Source organism: Chlamydotis macqueenii, chromosome 1 (genome assembly GCF_036417535.1).
Source record: "Chlamydotis macqueenii isolate bChlMac1 chromosome 1, bChlMac1.mat, whole genome shotgun sequence".
Taxonomy (NCBI): domain Eukaryota; kingdom Metazoa; phylum Chordata; class Aves; order Otidiformes; family Otididae; genus Chlamydotis; species Chlamydotis macqueenii.
This window is the reverse complement of record NC_141556.1, coordinates 61,137,404-61,164,917: the sequence shown is the minus strand read 5'-3', so window position 1 is coordinate 61,164,917 and position 27,514 is coordinate 61,137,404. Positions and strand designations below refer to the sequence as shown.

The window sequence follows — 27,514 nt, the reverse complement described above, 5'->3', positions numbered from 1 at the left end:
AATTTCTTCCAAAAGTAAAATCCTGCAACTGCCACTGCATTCCGCTCAGAACAGCAGATGTGTTTAACTTCAATATGAGTGCTACTTTTCAGAGAAGACATTGTCTCCTAAAGTGAGAAGGATGTCATGCTGACTTACAACCTTAAAAGAAAACTAAAAACCTCATCATTTTACCAAGCCAGTTAAGGGCTAAGCAAGAATAAATACTTCTGAAAACTGTTATCACTGTTCTTTTTTGTCTAATGAGCACAGAAAACTATATTCAAAGTAGAGCCAAAACCATGTAATGCATTTGCAAATAGGCCTGCGGGCACGATTCTGTTAATCATTATCTGGAAAAAGGACTTTTCTTCTAATAATAGAAGTAACCATGCTATTCTGAAAACTACATTAAAAGTACTTTACATCAATGCATATTAAAGAGTATTTCAAAGCAAATAGGTGTCTCATAACCCTCATTACAGGTAAAAAAACAGAAGTTAAGGGAAGCTGGATGAGTGTTGCTGTCTGTCGTAGTTCAGCCCCGATCGGGACCAGACTACGCAGTCTCTCTCTCGCTCCCCCCACCCTCCGAGAGAATAGGGGGAGATGATATAAGAAAAACGGCTCAAGGTTTGAGATAAGGACAGGGAGAAAATCCTTAAAGTTACTGTTACAGGCAAAACAGACTGGACTTGGGGAAAACTATTCATTTATTTCTAAAACTAGCAGGAGACTGAGACAGGGAACAAGATAACCTCCCCCCACCCCTCCCTCTTCCCGAGCTTAACATTATCTCTACTACCTCACCTCCTGAGCGACACGGCGGGTGGGGGGGGCGTGAAGTGAATGGGGGGTGCGGTCAGTTCATCACGTGTTGTTAAATGCCGCTGTGTCATCGTCGCTGGGGGAAGAACTCCTCACATTCCTCCCCTGCTCCATTGTGGGGTCCCTCCCACGGGCCACAGTCCTTCCTGAAACTGCTCCGGCGTGGGTCATCTCTTCCACGGGGTACAGTCCCTCCAGAACAGCTGCCCCAGCAGGCCCTCCACAGGCCACAGCCTCCTTCAGGCCTCCACCTGCCCCAGCGTGGGGTCCTCCAGGGACTGCAGGTGGATCTCTGCCCCTCCGTGGACCTCCATGGACTGCAGGGGGACAACCTGCTCCACCATGGTCATCACCACAGGCTGCAGGGGAATCTTGGCCAGGAGCCGCATTACTCCTCCCCTTCCTTCTGAACTGACCTTGGCGTCTGCAGCCGTTCCTCACAACAGGCTGGCAGACGCCTCTCAGGATCCTTTTTACATCTTATTCACTTCAACTTCTCATCTCCTCTCCACTTCTTGCAGCCAGGCCGGGCCGAGTTGGGCCCAGTCGGCTGCCCTACAGGAGGCCAGAGGGTGAGGCCTGCAAGGCCCACAAGGCTCGCGCCTCCCCCTCTCTGCCCCCCGCTCAGCTGCTTCACATCTCTCCCCTCTTTTCCTGTTTTCCCCTACTTAAATACGTTATCGCAGAGGCGTTATCACGGAACATTCTGCTACCAATTGGCTCGGCCTTGGACAGCAGTGAGTCCGCCCTAGGCCCAGCCAAGTCCACTGAACAAAGGGGAGCAACTTCTAGTAGTTTCCTACAGAAGCTACCACCTTAGGCCCCCCCTCACTAACAAAACCAGAACACTGTCACAGAGTGGTCTGAGACCATCCAATGTTCTGGGTAACACACCAGGCTGATTTTTATCTCAGATCTTATTCTGCATGTTTTGATAAAGAGGGTAACATTTTCCAGAGAAAAACGGGAGAAGTGGCTGATAAACTAGAGGGCTGTACTGCAATTCAGAGGGTACTAGATAGGCTGGAGAATTGAGTCAAGAGGAATCTCATGAAGTTCAACAAGAGGAAACTCAACATCCTGCATCTGGGTAGAAACAACCCCATGCATCAGTGCAGGCTGGGAGCTGACCATCTGGAAAGCAGCTCTGCAGAGAAGGATATGGGGCTTCCAGAGGACAAGAAGTTGACCACAACACTGCAATCCACCTTCATGGCAAAGAAGGTCAACAGCATCCTGGGCTACATTAGGAAAAGCATCACCAGCAGGCCAAGAGAGGTGACGCTTCCTCTGTACTCCATACTGATGAGGCCACATCTGGAGTACCGCGTCCATTTCTGAGCTCCACAGTACAAGAAATGGACTTACTGGAGCGAGTCCAACATAGGGCCACAGGCACTGTGGCCACTGTTTATATGAGAAGAGGGTGGGTGCTGTGACTGTTCAGCCTGGAGAAGATAAGGCTCAGGGAGATCTTATAAATGTATATAAATACATTAGGGGAGAGATGAAGACAACATAACCAGGCTCTTCTCAGTGGTATCCACTGACAGGACAAGAGGCAATGAGAAAAAAACTGAAACACAAGGTATTCCATCTGAATACAAAATCCCTCACTTTTACAGTGAGGGTGGCCAAACATTGGAACAGGTTGCCCAGAGAGATTGTGGAGTCTCCACCTGTGGAGATATTAAAAATCCTACTGGACACAGTACTTGACAATATGCTTTAGTGGACCCTACTCGAGCAAGGGGTTGGAGTAGGTCTCAAAAGGTCTCTTCCAACCTAAATGATTCCATGATTTTAATTAAAAAAAAAAAAAAAAGCCACCTCTTCCTCCCAACTCTATTTCAGTTACGTTTCAAATGAGCAAAACTAGCAGTATTACTTAATGCTTTTCAAGAACAGATGTATCCACCTAAACTTAGAAAAGGACTCTAAATTTTGAATCTTGAGCAGATGAGGTACTTGTCTTCCTGTGGTTTTCCAAGGTAGCTCACTGTCTTTCAGACACTCTTGGTAACCCCTTGCTCAGGGTTTTAGTTTATCTGCAGAAGGCCAGGCACCTGGAATCAAGGTGTTCCAAAGCTAAAGTTTAGAGTAGATGCAGCCCTCTAACCTATCTGTAAATGCTCCACGGCTGGAATAGGTATAAACTATGATGCAGTCAAATAATAGGACTACTATTCTTCCTCTCAGACCTCTAATTTAATGCCACAAAGTACCGCCTAACTAAACATCACTTTGATAAATTGCTTTATCCTTAGCATATAATGAAGATCTGACAGTCTTATTTAATAAGCATTGTTCAAAGCTTGACTGAATAGACACTTATTAGTTTCCTTTCTGCTTTTCAGTGGTGCTTGTCACTGTAAATCTGAGTGCTTTACAAACATTAATGCATTTATTTTTAAAACATACCTCTGAAGTGATATTTTTGTACTCTCTGCAAGGAGCATTTTTCAGTTTTGGATACCCAATGTTAAATATTTGAGTCTTTTTTTTTTTCAAAATGTTTTAATATTTAAAACAGACTTCTCAATTATTTCTTTTGTACCAATAAATGTTTAGTGTTTCTGCAGGTCAGATCCAGAACCCCTAATCAGGGATTATAGAAAAAGAGAAGAACTGAGTTATTACTAATTAATAAAAAATCTAGTTTAAGGTACATGTTTAGCACCAGAGGAGAACTGTATGATAGGTAAGAACAATTTTCCAAAGCAGTATTCAACAACCTTCTTTATAAAGTCACTTCCTCTCCTGTAGGTCCCCAGCTCATTCTTGCTTTTTCCTTTCTCCTAAATATAGATAAATGAACAAAGGTTCCTGCAGAAAACTGAGACTACACAATAAAGCCTACATATTCAGCTTTAATAACCAATGCCATACCTGTTCATGAGACTACAAAGAACAGTGGCATGATGGGGCATACAAATAATTGTGTAGGAATAGCAAACCATATGCATATCAATTAATTGAGATAGATTAAAGATTTTTAGTAATACAGTTCTATGGAGAGAGACTAACCAGCAACAGAACACCCTGTGGTCCCAAGCATCTACAATAGACCTTGTGCAATGGGACAAAAAATCAATTAATACCCACATGAGGGAAGAATTAGGCCAACGTAATTCCCATATTGATTTTTCTTGTAAATCTATCAAGAGAAGAAAGGCAAGAACGTTCCCACTTTTGTGCACTCCTGGGTACAATCCATAGTTCAAAATAGTCACTTGTGTCATTTTTTCTTTCTGGTGTTCAACAACTTGCTCTTTGATGTCACTTTTGTATTACAAAAATTAAATGAAAAGGAAGGAAAAGAACCTTAGTTACAATAATCCCCAAAATCTCTAAAATTCTGAATAATTGGATTATCTTTCAGAAAATTCAAGATAAATTTTTGTCCTGACCTCTCTATCACTAACTTCAGAAAATCATGTTTTATGCAAGTGAAATACTTAGAACAGAAGCCTAGCTTAGTCAGGTACTTTTTAATGTTGTTTTTTCATCTATATTTCCTCTGTCTTCATTTGCACTTTCCAGCATTTATTTTAATACTCAAAAATGTTTGGGGGGAAAGCTTCCTGAAGGCAGGTTGTGATGAACAGGGGTTTGGCCTCTTCTTCCAGGCAACAAGCAGGACCCGAGGAAATGGCCACAAGTTGTACCAGAGGAGGTTTAGATTGGACTTGAGGAAAAACTTTTTCTCTCAAAGAGTGGTCAGGCACTGGAACGGCCTGCCCAGGGAGGTGGTGGAGTCTCCGTCCCTGGCAGTGTTCAAGAGGCGGCTTGATGAGAAGCTACAGGATATGGTTTAGTAGCTGTGGCAGCAATGGTAGTGGGAAGACGGTTGGACTAGATGATCTTATAGGTCCCATCCAACCATGTGATTCTATGATTCTATGATTCTAGTTGGAAATTATTAACTTTTCCTCTAGGGATGTTTTTTAAGATAAGTCTTTGAGGCACCATTTTGTATGCAAACTATTACATTTTAAAATGGAATAGTTTATGTTCCATTTGGCTTACAAATCATATCTTTCTTATGCCTAATTAAAAATTGTTCCATGATTGTAAAAAAAACCTAAAATATTCTGACATGAAAACTAATAATTATGGAAATCTTGTAAAAAAATTTACAAGTAAGACATAAAAGAAAGAACACATGTCTCTAATAGCATAGAATATGCAGATTTACATGTACAGGCTAGCAACTAAAAAGCAGTAAAACTATCACCCAATAATGCATTGGAATTAAATATCCAGAATCAAAACCTTCCTCCTTTTTCATGGGAAAATAAAGACTGAATTATAAAGTTCCTGTACAGTGTTAAGTGCCTTCTGAGACTATCACATTCTTTCCAATTCATGATGCAGAAAAATTAATTTGCTACCCAGCCAAATTGCTCTACTACCATACAGGTACACTACTGCTTTCCCTTGCAATTTACAGAGGCAAATTTCAGATGCTCATCTGCCCGAGACAATAGTTATCTTTTAATCAAAGCACTTCTCTGTTGTGTGAAACCTGAGAGTACAACTACGATGTAAGAGACTAAAATATACGAAGTTACTAAGAAATGTATTTTGTTTTTTGAGGAGGAATGGTTTCTGGGTATTTTCTTTCCGTATTCTCCAAAGCACAGTCTATAGCGAAAGCTCTATGAAAAACTTGAAAGTTTGACATTCATTTTATCCTACTAACAGATTAAAAAGGTGTGGTTTGGGGAATATACTACATAAGCTTAACTTTCATCTCCCAGACAACAGACCTTCAGTAAGTTTTGTGTTAGGTTTTCTCACATGGGTGTCTCATTATTCCTTGATCTACATTTACTCCCTCCAGATATCAAATAATCTTACAATACGTACAGCCAAAGAGTAAGAAATACTATTACAGTTTTATGTTACCTTTAAAGAGTACTGCTTCAAACTATCTGTAAAGGTAATTTTTTTCTACATAAAGCCTGCAAAGCATTTCTGATTTTCAGACTTTTTCATTCTCCAAAAGGCATAAAAATGGGGTAAGGTCTACCAACATGTTTTACTACGCAGTAACTCCTGAAATGCAAATACTTAGAAGATCGCTCACAAAGTTTTGTTTAAGCATACAATGAAAATGGAGAGGAAAGTGGCTCTATCTGGTAACTGCACCTTAGTTCATTTCAGCTGCACGCTCAGAAGCATGTAATTTTTTAAGGCGTTATCTTTTCTCTGCACAAAAGGAACTCGGTTATATAGCAAATTGCAATTCCTGAGCCAAATTCAACACTCTGTGATGCTGTAAGAGGATTTGTGAATTTTAACCATCTCATCCATTAGAAAACATAAAGATCAACTTGAGTATCCAGGCTGAAGCACAGCCATGCTTGGGCTTAGTTACTTAATTCAGAACTTCAGTACCTCAAACACAGTCATCTACATCTCACGTAGTTTGTAAGTACCACAATAGCTGAAACCACAAAACTATTTATTTATTTTTTAAAAAGCAGGATTACAATTTAACCCAACCAGCCATAGAATTAAAAAGAATTATTCATCTCAAGAAATGTGTTTAACAGGGAAAAATGGAAAAGCGATTGTGAAATACTTCTGGCCACCAGCAGTAACACTGACTATAAATGCCTGTCTGCTTAAGAACTATTTTAATATTCTTGGCAAATATTTGCGGTTATTGTTAATAAGAGCAGGAACCTTTGAGGTTGCTCAAATTCCAGACCTATATTTCCTAAACTAGAAGATTTATGGCTCCACACTGTAACATTTGTGATGAAAGCAATTTGTCTCACATCTACGAATATGAAAGTCATCTAGACAGGACCAGGTTGAAAGCTACTTAATGGTGCACATAGGAAGTCTAACACCTGACAACTTCGCAGTGAATACTGCTCAGGATTTTGAGATATGGAAACTGGCACTGACAGTTTGAAATCCTGGACAAATGTACATTGTCCTCAAATTTTGGCTGGACACAATCCCAATACGTTACAATGTTTCTTTCAGGTTTCTCTGGTTTCTTTCAAGTTTCCTGTATCATAGGAGCAAAAAAACCTTAAGGTTAGAGAAAGGAAAAGGCACCTGAAAAGCATTTTGAGGGAAAAACCCTTAGATCTGCTTTCGCTACTTATGCTTACCATGAGAATTCCAAGGCCAGGAAGGGACTGGTAGAGAAAGCTTTCAGTAATATTTAAAAAGCCGTCTGTTAAGTTGTCTACCACACTTTTTATGCTAGTAAATGAATGTCAACAGACGCAGCTTTTTAACTGAAAGATTTCCTAAACTCCAGTATACTACATTATACTGACCAGCAATATCAAAAGGTGCCAGTAGAATTATGAAACCCAGGAGAGACTAATCTAACAGCAACTGAAAAAATCACCTACCTACAATTTCCTTTTTCAGGAGGTGTATCATTAAACAGGTACACTCTGCATCCTCTACACAGAACATATTTTTTCTGTATTTTCCAATGGAAAAGCCTCTATCTTTAGAATTCTGAGGATTGAGGGGGTTAGCACATGCACCTTACACTTATACATTTCTCCCCTCTTCTCTTCGTGGATGAGGGAAAACCAGAATTCCTTAGTGCTTCTGTTGTTGCGCAGTGGCACGGCAAAAGCAGTATTGCTATTGCTAGTAACCGGCCGTGGGCCTTAGGCTAACTTTACCTTATGCTCTCGTTGCAAGACTCTAGTCCTGGCTTGTGAGTTTCTTATGAGCTCCAAAATAGAGCTTGGTATGAGATTTCTCTCCTTACAATGTAAAGTTTACATTTACGATAATAGCAAAGGTCCTGAAAATACAGACAGGACTATAAAGAACTTGCTGATGGTCCGTTACCAGTCACTGAAGAAGTTTAAACTTTGAGAGCTGGGAAAAGACTGCTTTACATATAACAAGAAGAGAAGGAGCTAAGCATGAAAATAACATTTTCAGGTATTGTGTAGCAGTCCAGGGGGCAGAGGACAAAGGCTAAAAACACTCTAGAAATACAAAACTTCTCATGAAAAAGCAACATTTTGATTATGGATGGTACCATCATCACAGGAATCATCACCACAGGACCACTGTGGGACTGCCACAGCTAGAAGCATGTCTCTTGCTGCCCCTGCCTTCTTGAAGGACTTTTTCTCTCCTTCCCTGTTCCAACAGTTCCAGTTTTCCCTCTCTTCCACCTGCCTAGTTCTTCAAGAACCTTTTGACCTGTCAGCTAATCATCCAGGGCTACGTATAGCTTTTGGCTAGTTGCTCTTCTCTAAAGATAGTTCAAAAGAATGTATGCACTTCGCCTTAATTCTGTTTATAAACTTAGGAAAGAAAATAAAAACCAAATTGGTACATTTACCCTTTTCTCTAGAGGCATGTTTAGAGTCAGTTGACATTCTTAGAAATTAAAATTCTTTACTTAAGTCAAATCATTAGCTAAAAAGGTTAAAAAGGTAAAATGTAAAGATCACAGGCAATTTGGGTTTCACAGGCAATTTCTGTGAAAGAAAATGACCTTGAATAGGGTGCATAGTTCCACTTACAAGAGCAGTCCATAACTGCTACAGGGTAAAAGACCATCATCATTGCAACATCTGGTAGCACCATGAGGCCTTGAGAAAGGGGTGTATCCATGAGACCTGTATCCATTGTAGGTAGCAAGCCTAGAAGAACCGAGTCTTTAGAGAATAAGTGAGTCTATAGAGAAAATCCAGAAGTATTCTGGTACTGTACTGGAGAAGAAATAGAAGCCTGCGGCAAAACAGTAAGAAACAATCACCAGACAGTTGTTGGTTTTTGTAATGAAGGGATGTCGTCTAGAAAAGCAGGACCACTGGTAAGAGCACTGGTTTGGGTATACCTGCCTAAAAAACAAAAACAATCCTCTTCTCTTAGGAAGCAAATCTAGGGGGTTACAAAAAAGGACTATTATAAGAAAAGTTACAGATGTAAAACTGAAAAAAGTTGAAGATCAACATGTCTGCTTTGCTCTTTAGGTATCTGGAAATTAAAATGGAAATACACAAAAGGTAGATGCAAGTACTTGCAATTTCAATTAATATAAAGGCAAGGCACAGACAAGGAAGCATAAAGGTTGAAGTGTAAAAACTAGCATGGAATACAAGTGGTAACACAGAACTGCTTCATATTAAAAGTAAGAAGAAAGGAAATATAGGACCTTAATGGGAAAGAAGAATAAGCAACATGCTCTATGGAAGACTGAAATACTCAGCTCCTTTTGTCTGCTGCCTTCATAAAAATATATCTGATCACAAACTGTATTAAGCCTGTAGGGCCCGAGGGTAAGTTAAATTTAGTGCATCCTTAGAGAGCTAGATGAACAATCCATGAATTACCAGTGATCATTTTTGCAAACTGATTATCTTGGAGATCAGAGAATACCAGAAGGCTGTAACGGGGAAAACAGAAAATATATCTTTTAAAAGTGCCAAAAAGGGCAATCTGAGGAATCTGAGGAATCTGAATATCAGTGGAATTTATATTCCTACATAAGCATTAGAACAAATAATTAAACAGACAATCTATAAGCATCTAGATGATATGAAAGCTATAAAATGAGAGCTAACATGAATTTGCCGAGAACATGCTTCTGTCAAAACAACACGATTTCCTCCTCTACCTGTACAGCTTGCTTAACGGTCACAGCAATAGATACACTAACTCTCAACTGTAGTAGAGCTTATTGAAGTGTTGTGGTGCTATCCCATGCTACACTTCCATTAGCAATCTCTGGAAAGTTAATTATATGAGGGCAATGTGGCTCAAAGCTAAAACTCAGTGTCCATATTAACATTTTATTGTTAAGGTGGAAAACAAGTGGTCATAATTCATGTAACTGATATCTTAGAAAACAGAACAGAATATACCCATATGGAATTTGCAAAGGCCAAGTTAAGTCAAAAGCACTTTGTAAGCCAAAATTTAGAAGTCAGAATTATCTTGGCAGCTGGAGAAATGGGTTAAAAATCAACAACATATAGAAGTGCAAAATAACATAAGAAATCAAATGGAGAAATACAAAAGGGGAAATGAAGAGCTAGGTAGCAATACAGTGGGGGCAGATCTGGTGATTACAACTACTGCAAACTAAATTTGTATCAATCCAGTGATGCTATAGGAAAAAAATATTTGCAAACTGCATCCATCTACTAAGACATTAACTGTTCTTATATAATTTGCCTTTTTGTTACTGTTAGAAGATTTTAAGGACCAAATTTTCACAAATTCATTCTTACACACCTGGAAAGTGCATACCAAGCATAGGAAATAATACACATTTTTCTTGAGAAATCTATTTACTTGCCTGTAGCATCCCTATCAATTATTATATTTATGTAAATAGTAAATTATTGTTTTGAAAATTTGTCTTTGGATGTTCATAAGAAAATCCTTTGATAAAATTTTATCTATATTTCCCTCAGCCATAACTGTTACAATGTAATATTTGATCATTTAATATTTGAATATACGACTTCAATATTTACACTTCCACTTCCCTAATGCATACTTCAGGTTCCTACTTATCACATTCTCTATCATGTTTTAATGGTTGTAGTAAATAAGATAAGGAAGCACTCTTCAGGTGTTCAAATAAACACCTGTTGACATCAAAACCAAACCTTGAAATTAATATACCAGATACTAATTAGCATAACAGAAATTTACTGTAATAGACTTTGCTCAAACCAGGCTATACCAATTGATAGACAGTAGCACATAATCCTGTCAGAGTCTTACCGTTAATTACTGGGGTATAAACAACAATTCCAACTAAGTTAGGATCAGATACAGTTGTGTCCAGAATAAGGCCACCAATACTGAAAAACAAACCACAAGATTTAGAGTAAGGCAAGCAATTACAGTAATCAGTATTTCAAAACTTTTTTAGGAATCTGTCTTAGAATCTTCAAGTCACAATTTTCTTCTCAGTTGATCCTCACTGCCACCATTACCTCATTTTCAGCTACAGACGAACATCACTATAGTTGTTTATACATTAAAATTAACTTATTGCATAACAAGGACTGCAGGATTTCAGCCAGTCACTCCACTATTAAGAGTCATGGTTTTAATTTGAGTAAACAATCTCCTAGATCTGTGGGCAACCTTGACTGGAAGCTGCAGGAGATGAATAGTTCACCATTTCCTTCCTTTGATCCAGCACATTTCTGCTAAATCGTTGCCACAGGCTACTTCTGCTTCTCCCATTCATTCTCACCTGTGACTTAACTTTGTAACTTCTTAGTTTCAGAAAGATTAAAGTTTATTCAGACTCTACATTCAAGAGGCTCCTTAAATGTTTCTTTCAAGTACAATCAGGTGTTAAATATGATATATAGAGACACAGGGTGATATTAAGACAAAGCAAGAGAAACAGACTTACCTGCTTATAACCATGGCAGTTATAACAGGCTCCCATCCTGAATGGAGAACAGTTCTGGTAGCTGGGTGTTTGGCAGCTATGACAATCCCCATCGGAGTCAGAGCCAAAAAAAAGGCACCAACCAAAGGAGATACATAGTAATATGTCTCTAAAAAAAAAAAAAAACCAGAAAAAAAACTCAAAAAAACTTGGTTTACTTTCAAGACATTCCTGTAAGTTTTTCCCAATTCAAAACTCTAAAATAAATCATAATCTACATCAGGCAATTAAAGAATTTTAATGGTTTTTATCACTACTGTACCTAAAGTTTCAGCTACTGCACTAAACAATATGGTTACATCTGTCATCTGTGATCACTGCCTCCCATCTTCTCAAGGACAGAACTATCTGTGCAAAGTAGGATCATAAAGCATCATTTGTATGATGCTTTACGATAAAAATGCAATAAGGATGTGGAATATGAAACATTATTTTGTAACGTATCTACTAAAAAAAAAGAAACAATATATTGAAAATGCATGTTTTTAATACACAAATTCATAGCATATGAACACTCTCTTCTTTCTGAAGCACAGATAATACGGTAATCTTCCCAGAAACAGTATATCTAAAATGATGCAAGCACAATGTGTAATATTGAGACATTTATATCAGTAGCTCAGTTGTTTTATAACCAGTCTGAGTCTGAAAATTCATAGCTACAATTCTACTGCTTGCACCTATCCATCAGAACTGCATCATATTTCATAGGAATGCAACTGCCAACACCAGTGAGTACCATCATAAAGCTGAGCTGCAAAGGCAAACAGCTGCCTCCACAGAAAGAATGCTTTTTTTTTTTCCCAGATTACTTGGTTTTATAATCCCATCCACGCAAAAGCTATTACAGTGATCCGAGATTTCTTAATGCAACAGTGAGGTAAATAATGGAAAATTTATCTTAACGGCAAATACAGATATATAAACTATGCAAACATTGAACCAGCAGTGTGCCCAGGTGGCCAAGAAGGCCAACAGCATCCCAGCTTACATCAGGAACAGCATGGCCAGAAGGAGTAGGGAAGTGATCGTGCCCCTGTACTCAGCACTGGTGAGGCCACACCTCAAATATCATGGGTAGTACAAGAAGGACGTTGAGTTGCTGGAGCGTGCCCAGAGAAGGGCAACGAAGCTGGTGAGGGGTCTGGAGCACAAGTCTTATGAGGAGCAGCTGAGGGCACAAGGATTGTTTAGTCTAGAGAAGAGGATGCTGAGGGGAGACCTCATTGCTCTCTACAACTACCTGAAAGGAGGTTGTAGGGAGGTGGATGTTGGTCTCTTCTCCCAAGTAACGAGTGATAGGACGAGAGGAAATGGCCTCAAGTTGCATCAGGGGAGATTTAGATTGGATATTAGGAAACACTTCTTTACTGAAAGAGTGGTCAGGCACTGGAACAGGCTGCCCAAGGAAGTGGTGGAGTCACCATCCCTGGAGGTGTTCGAAGAACATGTAGATGTGGCACTTCAGGACATGGTCTAGTAGACATGGTGGTGTTAGGTTGATGGTCGGACTTGATGATCTTGGAGGTCTCTTCCAACCTTAAGATTCTATGATTCTACTTTTACATATATTTAGTCTTATGAGAAATGTGCTCATGTATTTAATGTTAAATACATTTTTTCTAAACTTTCAGAAGTTGAACAGGTCTGAATGCAAAATACAATTTAAATTAAGAGGTTGAAGTAGTTAATGTAGAACACAAACACTTTACCTATATTAAAAAGTATTCTCACCCATGTGTTATGGCTTATTACAAAGGCTGCAAATTCAAGCAATTACTATTTTGGTGTTATCTTGGTGGAGCTAAAATTACTCCTGGAAGAGGTGTGTGTTTTTAGAAGTTGTTATCCTTCTGTATTGACTGGTAATGACCTCTGCAGCAGAGCCAGCAGAAAAGACAGTAAGATACCTTTCACTGTGTAAGCTAAAAGTAGAAAGCTATTAAAATGAGAATGAGACAAAGCCCAAAAGAGAAGTAATTCTTCCCCTTCTAATTATTCTGCAGTATATTATCTTCCTGTTCCTTTGTGGTGCCTTTTTTTTCCTCCTTTCACCTCTTTCTGTGAACTAAGAGGTGTGCCTAATTTAAAAGTTATTACTCAAAAGAGTGCACACAATACACGATTCCTTTATTTGATAATTACATTTTTGTTTCATCAAAAATGAAAACTTAATAAAACAAACTTAATAAAAAAGACAAAAATGTACTGATTGAATGTTCTTGAACTACTACTACCTGCCCAGGTAAATGCACCATTCATTCTACATCTATTTGTTTAAAATGCTGAAATTTCCCTCCTTTTGTTCTCTTTTTTTATCCCTCTTCCCCCCCACCCCACCCCAAGCCATAAATCATACTATATTCCTGCCACTTTTTCTTTCTCCTTCTCTGTCTGTTCCGCTCATACGGAACCAAGGTGAACCATTAGCATGTGCCACATGCGCAATAACGGATTTAAAGATCAGAACGAGAGAATAGTTCTAACGTAGTGTTTTTAATAAAACAAAAAAGGGCACAAAATAATTTCCAAGTCTTTGCCACATTTTTTGAGAGGTTGCCAATTTTATTAAAAGGTAAAGTCTGCTAGTCAGCAAAGATCCTCTGTAGCAAAAAACCACTGAATAGCAAAATAGAGATGCAATGGTGAGCATTGCCATAATTAATCATTAATTTTTGAAATTCTTTCATTTGTATATTAACAATTAGCCCACTGTACTCCCTATTACAGGACTTCTACCGACACAGAAAAGGAAATTAAAGCTCAAAAAAGCATGCCTTTTACAATAATTTCTTTTTAAAAACCACTAACAACTTAAAGAACTTGTTAGAATGTGTTCTTGAAAAAGGGAGAGTATTTAACTATCTGCACCAGTCTTTAAGCTTGGAGAGCTTGATTCATGAATTATAACCAAAATAAATATAATTTACATCTGCAGTGCAACAGGACCATTTCAGAAGCCAGCAGGTAGCCAGAAGCAAGGGCAGATTTACAAACCTTCGAAAACATGACTAAGCCATGGCTGATTATCAAACCTTTCACTAGCTGAATTCAACATATTTTGTTAACAGCAGCTACGGGCAAAAAGGAAAAATGCATCCATAAAACGACACAAGCTGCCATTTTTACAGCAAACAAAGCAAAAGTTAGATGAACTACTTTCAAGAGGGTGATTACGTGGTTTATAGGAATAAAAGCAAAGTGCATAGTGTTATAAAAGACAATGACACGAAACAAAATGTAACCTGTGGGCTTTTTTACACACTAACATATAATTTTCAAGACTACTCGGCAATGGCTTAGAGCTTTGTTCCTCTGAGTCAACAGCAAGTAAGAGGAGGGGTTTTTTTTGTTGTTGTTTTATTGTTCAACATTTTAGTAAGTGTAAATGTCTTAATTTCACCATGGAGAAAAGTACAGAGAAAACTTACAAAATAGGTTTTATACCCAAGTCCTTTAAATGGAGTTGGACATAAACTGGATTATAAAAGCTACCCCATTGTTGCAATACTGTCGTAAGCTGCTTCTTGAAAAGAACAAAGGCCAGGAGTGACTCTCAGGAGTGGGGGCTCTCCAAGGACAGGACACAGCTAGAGCTTAGATTCTTTTTATACAAAAAATCTGCTGTGATAATACACTAGCACTTTATCAGGATTCTCTGTTCTAAAGTGCTGGAGGGAATGATAAATAAATGAATAAATAGGCCACCAACCATCCTCATGCTGCTAAACAAGGAGGAAATCAGGTATACTTATTAATCTGTTTACACGTTTTAGACCAGAAAACTGAAATTCATCCTGCCAGGTTTTTTAAGGCAAAGGTGATGTAAAAATGAAGGCAAGGCAGCTGCTCCCTACCAGAACTTCAAATTCTACTGCCTGTCTATTAACTTTAATTAAAACTAGAATTATAGAAGCAATTAATAGTTTAGAATTATGCACAAGTCATCAACCCGCACTTGTGCAAAGCATTTAACACTGTCCCAGATGACATCCTTGTCTCTAAACTGGAAAGATATGGATTTGATGAATGGATCACTCAGTGGATAAGGAATTGGCTGGATGGCCACACTCAGAGAGTTGCGGTCAATGGCTCGATGTCCAAGTGGAGACAAGTGACGAGTGGTGTTCCTCAGGGGTCAGCATTGGGATTGGCCCTGTTTAACATCTTTCTCGGCGACACAGACAGTGGGATAGAGTGCACCCTCAGCAAGTTCACTGACAACACCAAGCTGTGTGCTGTGGTCGACATGCTGGAGAGGAGGGATGTCATCCAGAGGGACCTTGACAGGCTGGAAAGGTGAGCCTGTGCAAACCTCATGAAGTTCAACAAGGCAAAGTGCAAGGTCCTGCACATGGGTTGGGGCAATCCCTGTACTTCTACAAATACAGGCTAGGTGGAGAATAGATCGAGAGTAGCTCTGAGGAAAAGGACTTGGGGGTGTTGGTTGATGAGGAGCTCAACGCAAGCTGGCAATGTGTGCTTGCAGCCCAGAAAGCCAACCATATCCCGGGCTGCATCAGAAGAAGTGTGGCCAGCAGGTCAAGGGAGGTGATTCTGCCCCTCTACTCTGCTCTGGTGAGATCCCACCTGGAGTACTGCATCCAGCTCTGGAGCCCTCAGCCCAAGAGAGACATGGACCTGTTGGAGCAAGTCCAGAGGAGGGCCACAAAGATGATCAGAGGCTGGAGCACCTCTCCTATGAGGACAGGCTGAGGGAGTTGGGGCTGTTCAGCCTGGAGAAGGCTACAGGGAGACCTTATTGAAGCCTTTCAGTACTTAAAAGAGGCTTATCAAAAAGACAGGGACAAACTCTTTAGCAGGGCCTGTTGTGATAGGACGAGGGGTAATGGTTTTAAAACAGAGGGATGCAGATTCAGACTGGTCATAAGGAATTTTTTTACAATGAGGGTGGTGAAACACTTCACCAGGTTGCCCAGAGAGGAGGTAGGTGCCCCATCCCTGGAGACATTCAAGGCCAGGTTGGACAGGGCTCTGAGCAACCTCATAGTGGACGATGCCCCTGCTCCTTGCAGGGGGGCTGGACTAGATGACTTTTAAAGGTCACTTCCAACCCAAACTATTCTATGATGCTATGATTATATTACAGAATCTGTCACAAGGGAGCGATGATAGACTCCAGTCACCTACAGGACCAGTGAAAACACTCAGCTCCAGTCTAACTCTTGGGAACAGAGTGCAGGACTTCTTTTTTTTAGCTACAGGAGACTCTACTTTTATAACACCTTACTAAATCCAAAAGGTAAGAATCTAAAAAGATGTTAATCTTAAGATGCATCTTTTAAGGAAGAGTGGCCTTTTTTCCTCTTCATCTTTAATTCACAGAAGAAGAAAATGTATTCTGTAATAGCTGGAGATTGGAAAGAGGGACTAAATGACTCCTCTTTTAGGGCCCACTTCACTCTGTTTTTAACAGATTTATAGCAGGTAGCTTACATGGTAAAAGGAATCATGTTCAGTCTGGCTCTGCTAGAGAATTTGTACCATCACACAGTGAAAGATCAACTCCTAAAAATACTCAGCTCCTCAATGAACTTCTGGCTGTGACCTTAAATTAAAAAAGGAAGGAGGGAAGAGGAAAGAGACAAGGTTCTCAACCAGTTCTGATCCTCACTCACTTTAAGCTCTCATCCCTTTAATAAACAGTGATATAAATTAATCTTCTAGTTCAGAGAACTCAGATGCTTAATATTTTACTCCTTGTGCAAGGTATGTACTGTGACATACAGTTCAGTCCACTGCCACTGAAAACAGTGCAACCTCTAGTAGAAATTAGAGGTAAATTGGAAATACACTACTTCAAAGCAACTGGTAGGAATATGAAAATAATAATGTGAATCATATAGTTTGTACTCTCAACCCAGATCCAACATGCACGAGAGACAAATGCATACATTTAAGTCACATTCTGTGAGAAAAAAAGGAAAGTTTTAAACCAAGTCTTCAGATCATTACTGACAAACAACAAGCAACATGGACCTCCACATTTAATATACTGGGTCTTTCTATTCCACAGCATTTCCCTTTTTCTGACCGAGGAACCGGAGCGACGGTCTTGGAGAGCCCTCTAGTGCTTTCCCCAGCTATTTAACAACGATTCACAGACCCATTTTTTTTTAAAAAGAGTTTTTAAGGCAGAAAGAACTCTTAGCCTTTTACTATTAAAATCCCCATGTTTGATAGCTTTGCCACTATTTTTAAAACACTCAGAGAAACTTTTAAGAAATTACATAGATGATGATGGCCAAACAAGATGTTTCATTTGGCTTTAGCCTAGGTAAAAATGCTACACTCCTTTTTCCCCTGTCTCTTCTGGGTATGCCATGAAGCATCATACCAAACCAAAGGCTGAGCACAGGTGTACGGCTGTTACAGACGAGCATAAAGCTTGTACATAAATCATTTCCCCTCTTCCAGTCTTGTTATCCAAAACGACTCCTCCCATGCAGAGAGAGCAGCCAGAAACTTACACTTTTGTTTCAGCGCATCTGAGTAGATAGGCTGATAAATCATAGGGGAGAAAAGAGTTCATTCAGAATACAGTTCAGAGGTGAATCCTACCTGCTTCATAACTAGCCCATACACTGTGGGTTTCTTTATAACATTCCCATTGTGCTTGTTATTCTAGCATTGAGAAAGCAGGGAAACAACAAAAGGAACATCCATGCCAGGTGAGGCCAAAGGTCTCATCTAGTCCAGTATCCTACGTCGACTATGGTCAACTGCTTCTTTCAGCGTGCTTTGCCAGCTTTTGCTGCTGTTTGTCTCAGTGATTTCGCCGCTTAAGTTTCTGTCTGCATCTGACTGTTCAATACTCCTCAATGGATTCTTCTCTGATTGATTTATCCAAATAGTTTTCTAGAATCACTTTGGTCCTCTTAATACATCATGGCAGTAAGTTCCACATCCCAATCATGTATTGTGTAAGAAAGTTTCTTAAATTTTTTTTTAACCTGTTGCCTAATCATTTGTCCCTGCTTCTTGCAGGGGGGTTGGACTAGGTGACCTTTAAAGGTCCCTTCCAACCCAAACCATTCTATGATTGTATTTTCTGAATGCCTCTTCCTTGCCATTCACAAATTTATATACCTCTCCTGAGCTGAAGCTACTCCACATTTCTATTCCTTGTTCCTATTTCATAGTTCAAATACAGGCATCTTGGAAACCATACATTTCCAAGGGCTTTGTGGTATATTCTTACTTTAGAAAGATTGTTTCCTAAGAGAAAGTAATATGAAGTCATTGGGGGGCAAAAAAAAAAAAAAAAAAGAGTTTAAGCAGTCATTTTAGCGGTAACTAGATAACTACATATATCACTAAATCACTAAAAGAGAAGTATTTCCAGAAAACCATATAGAAAGAAAATTTGGAGTAAATCTTAGAAGACTACTTGAGTGCACTAATCCTTCCCACTACACATATGTGGGATCTGCTTTTCAACTGCAGTGGTTGACTAAAATGGAAATGGCCATGACAGCTGTAAAAGTAGCACAGGATCAGTTCAAGCTGGTTCCACCTCTTTTTTTATTCCTCTGAGACACATTAAGCCATCTGTAACTGGAGATGTAAATTTCTGGAAATGTGTGAAAGGAAGAAGTAATACCAAGTTTCTTTCCTCATCTTCTTTTTGGGGTTGAGTGGTTTTTGTTTGGTTTTTTTTTTAGGTTAAAAAAAAAGCAGCATGTTTTAGTAGGAACTGGAATATTAGTAGTAATTAGTAGGTTAAAAAAATCTTTACTAATTTTCATTTCACTATAAGCCTATAAACTTTCTTAAAATAAGTATCTAAAGGAAGTATTTGAGAAATAAGTTATTAGAATATAATATGAAGTATTCAAATATAGTTATGAAATAAACAATACAATTTAGAGTTTTAATTAAAAATGTAGAAAATATTAATGGCTGTATTACACACTGATAGATTTAGGTTGACATCATGTCAACATTTTCTAAATATGAAAAATCAAATACTGAAAATATAAAATAATCAACTGAAAACTAAGAAACAAAATGGCAAGTCACATCAAGGTAGCTTGAGTCTTATCAGATACCTTTTCTGACAGATGTAATACTTACATAGAATAGCTCAAATTTCTACATAAAAAGGCTTGTACAGTGATCACAGATGTAAAGAATATATGTGGTGACAATAGCATGTCTAGTAAAACAATTACAGACAAAACAAAATTTGGCCTGTGGTATACTACACCATAATTGTCTACAGTTAAGTCTTTTAAAACACAATATACCTTAAATAGTTTCTATAGAAGAAGTCAATTGCAGCAGTAATTTAATTTTAAATATTGTCCTGGACATTCTTCTCCTGTGAGAAAACGTTCTCATACTTTTTTGTTTCTTCATGCGGGAGATGAAGAAATGGGAAGAAAAAGACTGATTTTTTAGTTCCTCATTCTCATTTTCCAAGCTTACATCTCCTTTGTGAGAATCAAGTATTTCATTACATCAGCTACTATCTGAGCATGGAGAAGCTGGAAGTGGTTACTTCATTTACTGAAAAGCAGAAGGAAATGCTGGTAAAATCAAGCACAGGCACAGGGAACAGGAGGGAGACAGGGAAGTGTCCCACTGTGAGGGACACAAGAGATAGGAAAGAGCTGAGGAAACTGATATTGGAAGCTGGAGTAGGGAAGATGAGGAAACAAGGAGGTATTGCAATGGGAGCTGGAAAGCACTTGGAAGGAATCAGAAGGACACTCACAATAGTCTTTGCAGAAATCATTTAAAAGTCATAGCAAGCACAAAGCACAAATCTAAAATCAGGCTTCGCTTCTTTGAATATATACCTGTTGTAGACTTGCTGTTGTTACTCAAAGTAGTTAAATTATTGTTATTTCAAATTCTGGGCATAGCGGCAGCTCAAGATATATTTGAATGTTATCTAAAACCACACCCTAACAAAAACAATTCTCAAAGCAGAACTCCTCTCCCAGCAGCTGATCAAGATATCCAGTTCAACTCCTTCCCCTTAGTGCAAGGGGAAAACACTTTAAAAGGGCTCTGGGAAGCAAATATTTGATTTAGGGGTAGGCATTCAAGAAAACTTAGATGAAGACAGTTTCCCTTACCAGCAAGAAAGCAGAGTAAATTCAGCAACCACAGTTTCTAATTCACATGTAGATTGCCCGTGATACTATCAGATATTAGTAGATTGTGCCAAGATTGTGGTTAGTGACTTCTATCATCTTAAAAAAGATCACGGCATAACATTGCAATCCAAGATTTATCATTCAACAGTATAAATGTTGACAAAAAAGTCAGTCAAAACTAGAAGGTTTTCTAAACCTCTCCCTCCCTGCTTTCTCCCCAGCCTCCTAACCCAAAAGGCGTTCCTCGGGAGACACATACGCTTAGAAACACACTTACCAAGGCAAGAATAAAGACCCTGACTTATCCATGCTAGTATAGCAAGAGTGATAAGATCTCCAAAACTTGCTGCTATAGGAGTGGCAACGTTGTCAGGATTAATACCAGTCTTCTTTGATCCAACAATAACTCCAACCATTATTATCCCTAGAATCAACACAGACAGTTCAGTAACCACATCTACTATTGTAACTCCAGAGAAAATTCCACAATAATGACACTTTCAAAATTGATAAATAAGAAGTCACTGCTTTTATCCCAGGACGACTGTCCTTCCCACCTGGCTGATGTCTGCATTTTTAAGTTTTAGTAATTTAAAAAAAATAGGTTATATATTTAAAAAAATAAAGTAAGCACACACACAGAAATCAAGAACTGTCTGTACAATGAACTATTTTGCTTACGAATAGAATTAGCACTACTGAAATTGTAAATCAGCCATTTCCTGAAGAAAAAAAAATGCACAGTGTCTTATTTCTACACAACTTTAGCTGATTGAAATTTAAATTACATTAGGCTGAAAACAACATAAGATCAAATAATTCAACATCTGATACTGTGCAAATTTCCAGTCATGGTCTTAGCAGCAAAAGTCAAGAAGGTACATCACAAATGAAAAACTAGACAACATACAAAAATATTACTTGCTATACAGCTAAAACAATTTAAATTGAGGATGTTGGTTTCTATTTTTTTTTTGTATAAACAGCAACAGTAACTTTTTAAGAGGCATTTTCCTGCAGAATGCAAGTGGCTACTAAAAATAAAATCTATGTTGTTATTAACAGTCGTCTTGGGCAATTTCCCTCTCATCACATAATACACATAAGAGCTTCAACTGTGTACACCATCCTTTATGCTATTTTAAAATTTTTTTGAAAAATTTGTATTATAATTTTTCATGTATTTTAGCAATATTATGTATTGTAGGCTACATTAGGAGTTCCCTTTCAGAGAAATTGCATAAAGAGTTACACTCCATTAAATTCTCAAAAGAAAGAACTGAAGTGATCCTACAGGATCACAGTATTTCAAAAGCACCTGTTTCACAAGTAGGAAGATGAAGCTTAGAAAGTAGCTTCCTATGCTGGTCCATCACCAGAAAACAAAAAAAAAGTTTCTCTTCATGTCCAAATTATACATGAGAAGTGGAAGAAAATGCACTCATGTTTCCCAGTTTTCTTGCTGCTCTTAATTCTGTGCATGATCAAACTCAATAGTTTTGTAGTCAGTAAAAAAGTGTGTTCTTAATTGCATGCAAACTTTAACAATTTTGTAATTTTCACAAAAGTAAGCATATCAAATTAGTAAAAAAAAAGGAAGTTAAACATTTTACTTGACTTAGTATTATTAAGACTACTGACTACGTATTTTCATTAAGAATATGTTACAGGTAGAGGTACTTTTTTCCTCCTCATGTCCATTAAGTACCATCTTTTCTGGTCAAATGTTTCCTGACAACTGGGAAGAGAAGATTAAATTTATCATGTCACGTGGCTCCAGACAGACACCGGTACTGTTTGTAGAGAGGGACTTGAACATGGCCCAAACCCTTCACGTAACAAGCCGATTTGTTCACTTTAGACACAAAGTAGAGCAGAAACTAACATACGCAGCATGGGCAACCAGAAAGTTTGGATTCAGCTGAGCTAACATTTGGGCTCACTTGAGCTTAACTACAAATAAGTTCTACCTGTTTAGTACTAAGAATCTATCTTGTATATTAATGAATATAGAAAGCAGGGGCGAAAAGTTCTCAATCATATTAGGTAAAACCTAAAAACCACACTTTTTGTTTTAGATATGTTCAGGAGGTCATGCAAACCAAACCTTTTCAAAGAATATGACAGGAAAGGAATGCAATATGCAGGCCTATATGGAAATTGCATAATGACATTCTATCCTCAGCTGTGTTTCAGATGTATCATACTACTGGATTTAAATTTTTAAGGAATAGCAACCTAATACACATTCAGCATCCACAGAAAACGAAGTAACTGTAAAAAGTAACACATACAGTCCTTTTACCTTGTAAAAGAGAAGCTATGAAGGCAGTTGCTACGCTACTAGAACACAGAAGGACTGAATGATCAAAGCGGTATTTGCCCTCTGGAATCCAGCCCAATATAACTGCTGCCACTGCTGCCAGAAAACCAACTACTGTTGCCTGAACCTGGAAAAGAAAAAGAAAGTGAACAATTCTTAAAACTGATAGACTTAAGAGGGCTACAGAATAATTTTCTGTTATTCTTTCCTCCTATCTATATTTATTTGCAAGATGTAAAAGGGGCACACTCATCAGTTTCGTAGTGATATGATTATAACCTTGGACGATCAAGAAGAAAAATCTTACGCCAGCAGAAGAGGCTTTACCAGCATTTCAGAGACTCAAGAATAACAAAAGTAAAAACAATGAAAAGAGCTGAGGATATACCATGAGCCAAAGCTGAAATGCCTAAAGAGGCTTCTAAGCCACTTATAACAGTGAAGTCACAGCATAAACATTTCACCTGTTTTTTGAGCATATTGTGTTGTAACATAAGAACACAAAATAGTTCTTAATCTTAAGAAATAGTTGTTTCCTCAAATGACCCAGCTATTTAAAATATTGTTGATTATCCAAAACCTCTATCACATACTTCCTTTAAACATTGAATCCAACGCAAATACAGTACCGAAACATCTGAGAGGTCAAATTTAAAAGGTTTTGCCAAATCTGAAATTTTCCCCTAATCATCCTCATTCCTCTCTTGGAAAAATGACCCTGCAAATATCCATGGTACAGTCACAAAGTATACTTCACTTCTTCTTCTGAGAAATATAAGCTCATATTGTTTCGGAGAAGAACTACACTGTTCAAAAAAACCTCAGTTAATCAAACATTGTATGTTAAGTATGAGTCAGCGTAGCAGAGCTAGTTTCTGACTAACACTGTCCATCTCCATACTCAGCAATGCTTGTGATGGACTTTTTCAATACCTTCGCTTACTTACAAGAGTTAATCAAGTAGGGCTATTACATTTACCTGTTTTAAGGCCAAATTGCCAATTATTAGGTTCCATTTCTCAATGGGAGAGTCCATTTTTCCAATATTTACCTGTCAAAATTACAAAAGAATTCCAGACATTTGGGGTTAAAATTATATTCGTTTCAAATGCACTAACAAGGCAGAAATCCACAATAATTCAACGCATACAAAAAAAAAAAAGAGACATTCTGAAAGCCAGTTAAAACCAAGCTATCCTTTTTTTTTTTTAAGGCAAGCATTGCTCTTGATTTTAAATTGCACTTACAGTATCTATCTAAAAGTAGTTAAACTTGATGCAGTTTCACATAGTAACTTGTTAAACAATAGCTTACTCTGCAAGACGTGCTAGCCCTTCCAGGAATGTCCAAGCACCACCAGTGACCTAATCAGTGCCTGGAAGGGAAATTTAGCAGTGTTCAGTCACTTTAGACTGAACTTGTTTCTGTGGCCTTTAAATTCTATGAGCCAACAGAAAAATGTGTGGATATATGTTTGTGTGGACACATACACTCTCATGCAAGTGTGTTAATTGATTAAAATGACCTGCACAGAGAAACTGCAAGTGCTCACAGAAGATCAGAAACCACATCTAGTACTGTTCAGTATTCTAACTTCTCATTTATACAACACAGCTAGAAACTCATGATGCTGAAAATGACATAAGTCTAGTCCTAAGGCAGTAGCTGGAAAGATAGCAAATAAATTATTCTAAAAAATTTAAAAGTACATGCATACTCTTTTATATTTCCTACTTTTACTTGGTTTTTTGAGTTAGAGGACAAGATCTGAAGAACAGCACATACCACTGCATTATGACTATATTTAAAATAATTTCCCTTTTCATACTAAAAAAAATGTAGATGTTGAGCATAAATTCTAGTGGATTTTGACACAGAATACTAATTTATAAGATAACACACTTCTCAAAACACAGAAAGTCTTAATGCATATTTTTTTCTCTTTTGATAATTTCTTTCCAGTTGGTTTTACTTCCATTTCTTTTACACTTTGTTTCATTTTTATTATAGTAGTGACTTGCAAAGAACAAAGCATTAAAAGAAATACTAACTTAAAAACCTAGAAATATAAGACACTTATCTATATAAGACTCAATCTACACTATAAATATTTTACAGTGTTCAAAGCAGTCAAAGCTCTGCAAATACATGCATTAAATTTAAATATTACAGCAATATTTAAGGAAACACAGACAAGAATCTCCTTTGCATCCTTCTTAAATAAATACGGTAAATGAATGGAATGGTAGGCTATGGAGAGCTTCACTTCTTCTCCCTTGAAGAAGTTTTTGAAAAGTATAAAAAAAAATCCCCGTTTAAAACAGTAATCTTGCAAAATGCTTAATCCAGCTTAAAAGTGAGCTGCTGCCAAGTGGCATAGTTCTTCTCTCCCCTACTATCAGCTACACGTTCACGTTTTCCTTCTTGAACCAGATCTACCAGTTCCACGGGTGAGTTCATAGCAACATAAATCTGCTTGCTGGTTTGAGGGGAAATGCTTTTTTTCAGGGAGCAAAAAGGGGTTATCTTCTACAAAATTATCTGATCCATCACATGCAATCATGTAACCATGCATAAATGCCCGTAGGGTTTGGAAGGGAGAAAAAGAGCAGGATGATTCATCTCAGCTGCAGAATTCTGTAAGGTAAGATGAAGTTCATTGTGATACTGCGGAACTACACCAAAAGCTTGTGAGGTCATACTGCTAATACCTAACCCTGATAACACACAATCAAAACAAAAGCCTGCATAAGTTTACAGGGATGACTGTGTTTTGGCATTGGGTTTTTTACTTTTACTCCCTCTTAAAAAAAAAGAAAAAGAAAAAGGAATAGGGAGAAAAGGCAACAGTGTGCACAGAGACAATGAGAGTGACTTAGACTACAGAACAAATCTGAAGAACACAAACCACACAATATAAATATTGTGCTCGAATGGGCAGTTGACCTAAGTACACCTCACCCAGTTACGCCAGCACAGCAGTGGGGGGAAGGAGAACGCTTTACATTAACACCAACACCAAAGAGAAGTACAAGCTGTGCCATTAGGCAGATTGAAAACACAGTCTTGAGACATATTTAGTGAAATGACTGATTTTATAATGGATGGGAAATCATGAGTGACCAGTAATAAGCTGCCAAAACAGAAATTTGGGCAACAAGATGAATGAAGGTGATCAGGCAAAACTCGAAACCAGATATATTGTGGATAACAGAAACTTGTTAACAAGACATTACTTTTTGGCTGACTACATAATTACAATGGAGTAAAGATAATTAGTTTACAGCCCCAAGAGCACAGACTTCTACAAATTCAGATGCAATTATAAGCTAACAGAGCAAGAAGGGTATGAATTAGCTGCAATGCTGAACTCGTGTTAGAAATGTCCTCCTCAAGGTAAAGCGAATCACAGGGCATAGGCTTGCATTTACTGTAAAGATAGTATCTGGTGGGGAGCCAGCTACTGCAAACTTAGGTCAGAGAAAGGAAGATTAATCATGTAACTGCCTCCAAATAACTGTTTAGATATGCTCTGAATTAATACACTCCTTCAGTTTTCACTTAGGATGAGGATGACAGAATCAAAGATTGGATGCCCAAAGTGAGTACGGGTCAATGAAACCAATGTGAAGCGTGCAAAGGTCAGAATAACCTCTTTCACAGAGGTCTGGGAGAACCGACACATAAATTGCATGTCCAGGAGCAAGCTTTTTGATTAAACTCTCCAGTAAGGAATGATACAATAAGACAAAGCACCTGCTTTTAAAACCTGGGGGAAGCAGAGCAATCAAGGCAACTGTCCTGGAGTTTAAATTCTTATCTGGCAACCAAGCCCAAATTGTCACCTGTAAGAAGTTACATGTAACAGGTTTCCAGAGTTTCTTGTTTTGTTTTTGTTTTTTAACTATAAATTAGAAACATTACTGAGTTCTTGTGTATTTGTTTGCCTTTGCAGTAACGCTCGGGGGCATGAGCCTGGCTATCCACCAGCTCCCAGAGCTGTGCACACTGCAACTCGAGCTGAGCATGAAAAAAAGATACATAAAAGAAAGTTGGAAGGTTCTTTGCAAGATAAAAGCCATTTTTTCTGGGTTTTTTTCACATACAAAAACTAAATATAATCTTGTTAGCATTATCTTGCTAATGAATGATCTATACTGTTCTTATTTTGTACAATATTGTTTTCTTAAACATCCATGGTGGTGTGCACATGTGCGCACACACTCCATATTTACTGCTGAGCTCTTCACCAGCTAGAACAAATTAGAGTCACCACTGGCAAAGGAGAGAATGTTCACTGAACCATGACAAGCCTCTACTTCCTCCCTGTGAAGGATGTCCAATGAACTTACAATATGATTAAGGAAGTCCCAGAAAATATTTCAGTCACCTGTGTAACTTAGTCCAGGGTCTGTCACGAGTCTTGAAGAAAACAGGTCATACAAGGAAATCAGAGACATTAGAAAACAAACAAATAATAAAAAAACCCCACAAGTCTGTTGATGCAAAGCTGGGAAGTAGTTTGGTGCCAGTAGTGCTGTGACCATGACTTCAGGCAATGCCAAAGAAACTGGAGCCCCCACACGTCACATAGCCTTGTCTGAAGACACATACACTTCACTGACCTCTTTGTAGCCAGTTAATTAACCTTCATGGTGGAAGGATATGAACAGAGCCAGCTAACATGATCTGGCCAAGACAGACACATGACAATTTCTAGTACTGGTGAGAAAGCCTCCATGGCATGCTTGAGTAAAATCCTTAGAAGCACCAGCTGATTTATGTCTTGGTGAGACTTAATGACAGTGGTAAGTGGCACTGGTAACA

The 27,514-nt window shown here is 38.2% G+C and overlaps 1 protein-coding gene across 1 annotated transcript in view; it reads right to left on the bottom strand.

Annotated features, from left to right (window-relative positions):
• SLC41A2 (solute carrier family 41 member 2) overlaps window positions 1–27,514 on the bottom strand; it is a 60,594-nt gene that overhangs the window by 18,827 nt on the left and 14,253 nt on the right. Inside the window, exons 4-8 of the mRNA XM_086740143.1 lie at window positions 23,667–23,738; window positions 22,670–22,814; window positions 20,642–20,788; window positions 11,198–11,345; window positions 10,552–10,631 (exon numbers count right to left, since the gene is read on the bottom strand). Of these exons, the coding sequence (XP_086596269.1) occupies window positions 10,552–10,631; window positions 11,198–11,345; window positions 20,642–20,788; window positions 22,670–22,814; window positions 23,667–23,738 (592 nt within the window). The remainder of the gene's footprint in view (window positions 1–10,551; window positions 10,632–11,197; window positions 11,346–20,641; window positions 20,789–22,669; window positions 22,815–23,666; window positions 23,739–27,514) is intronic.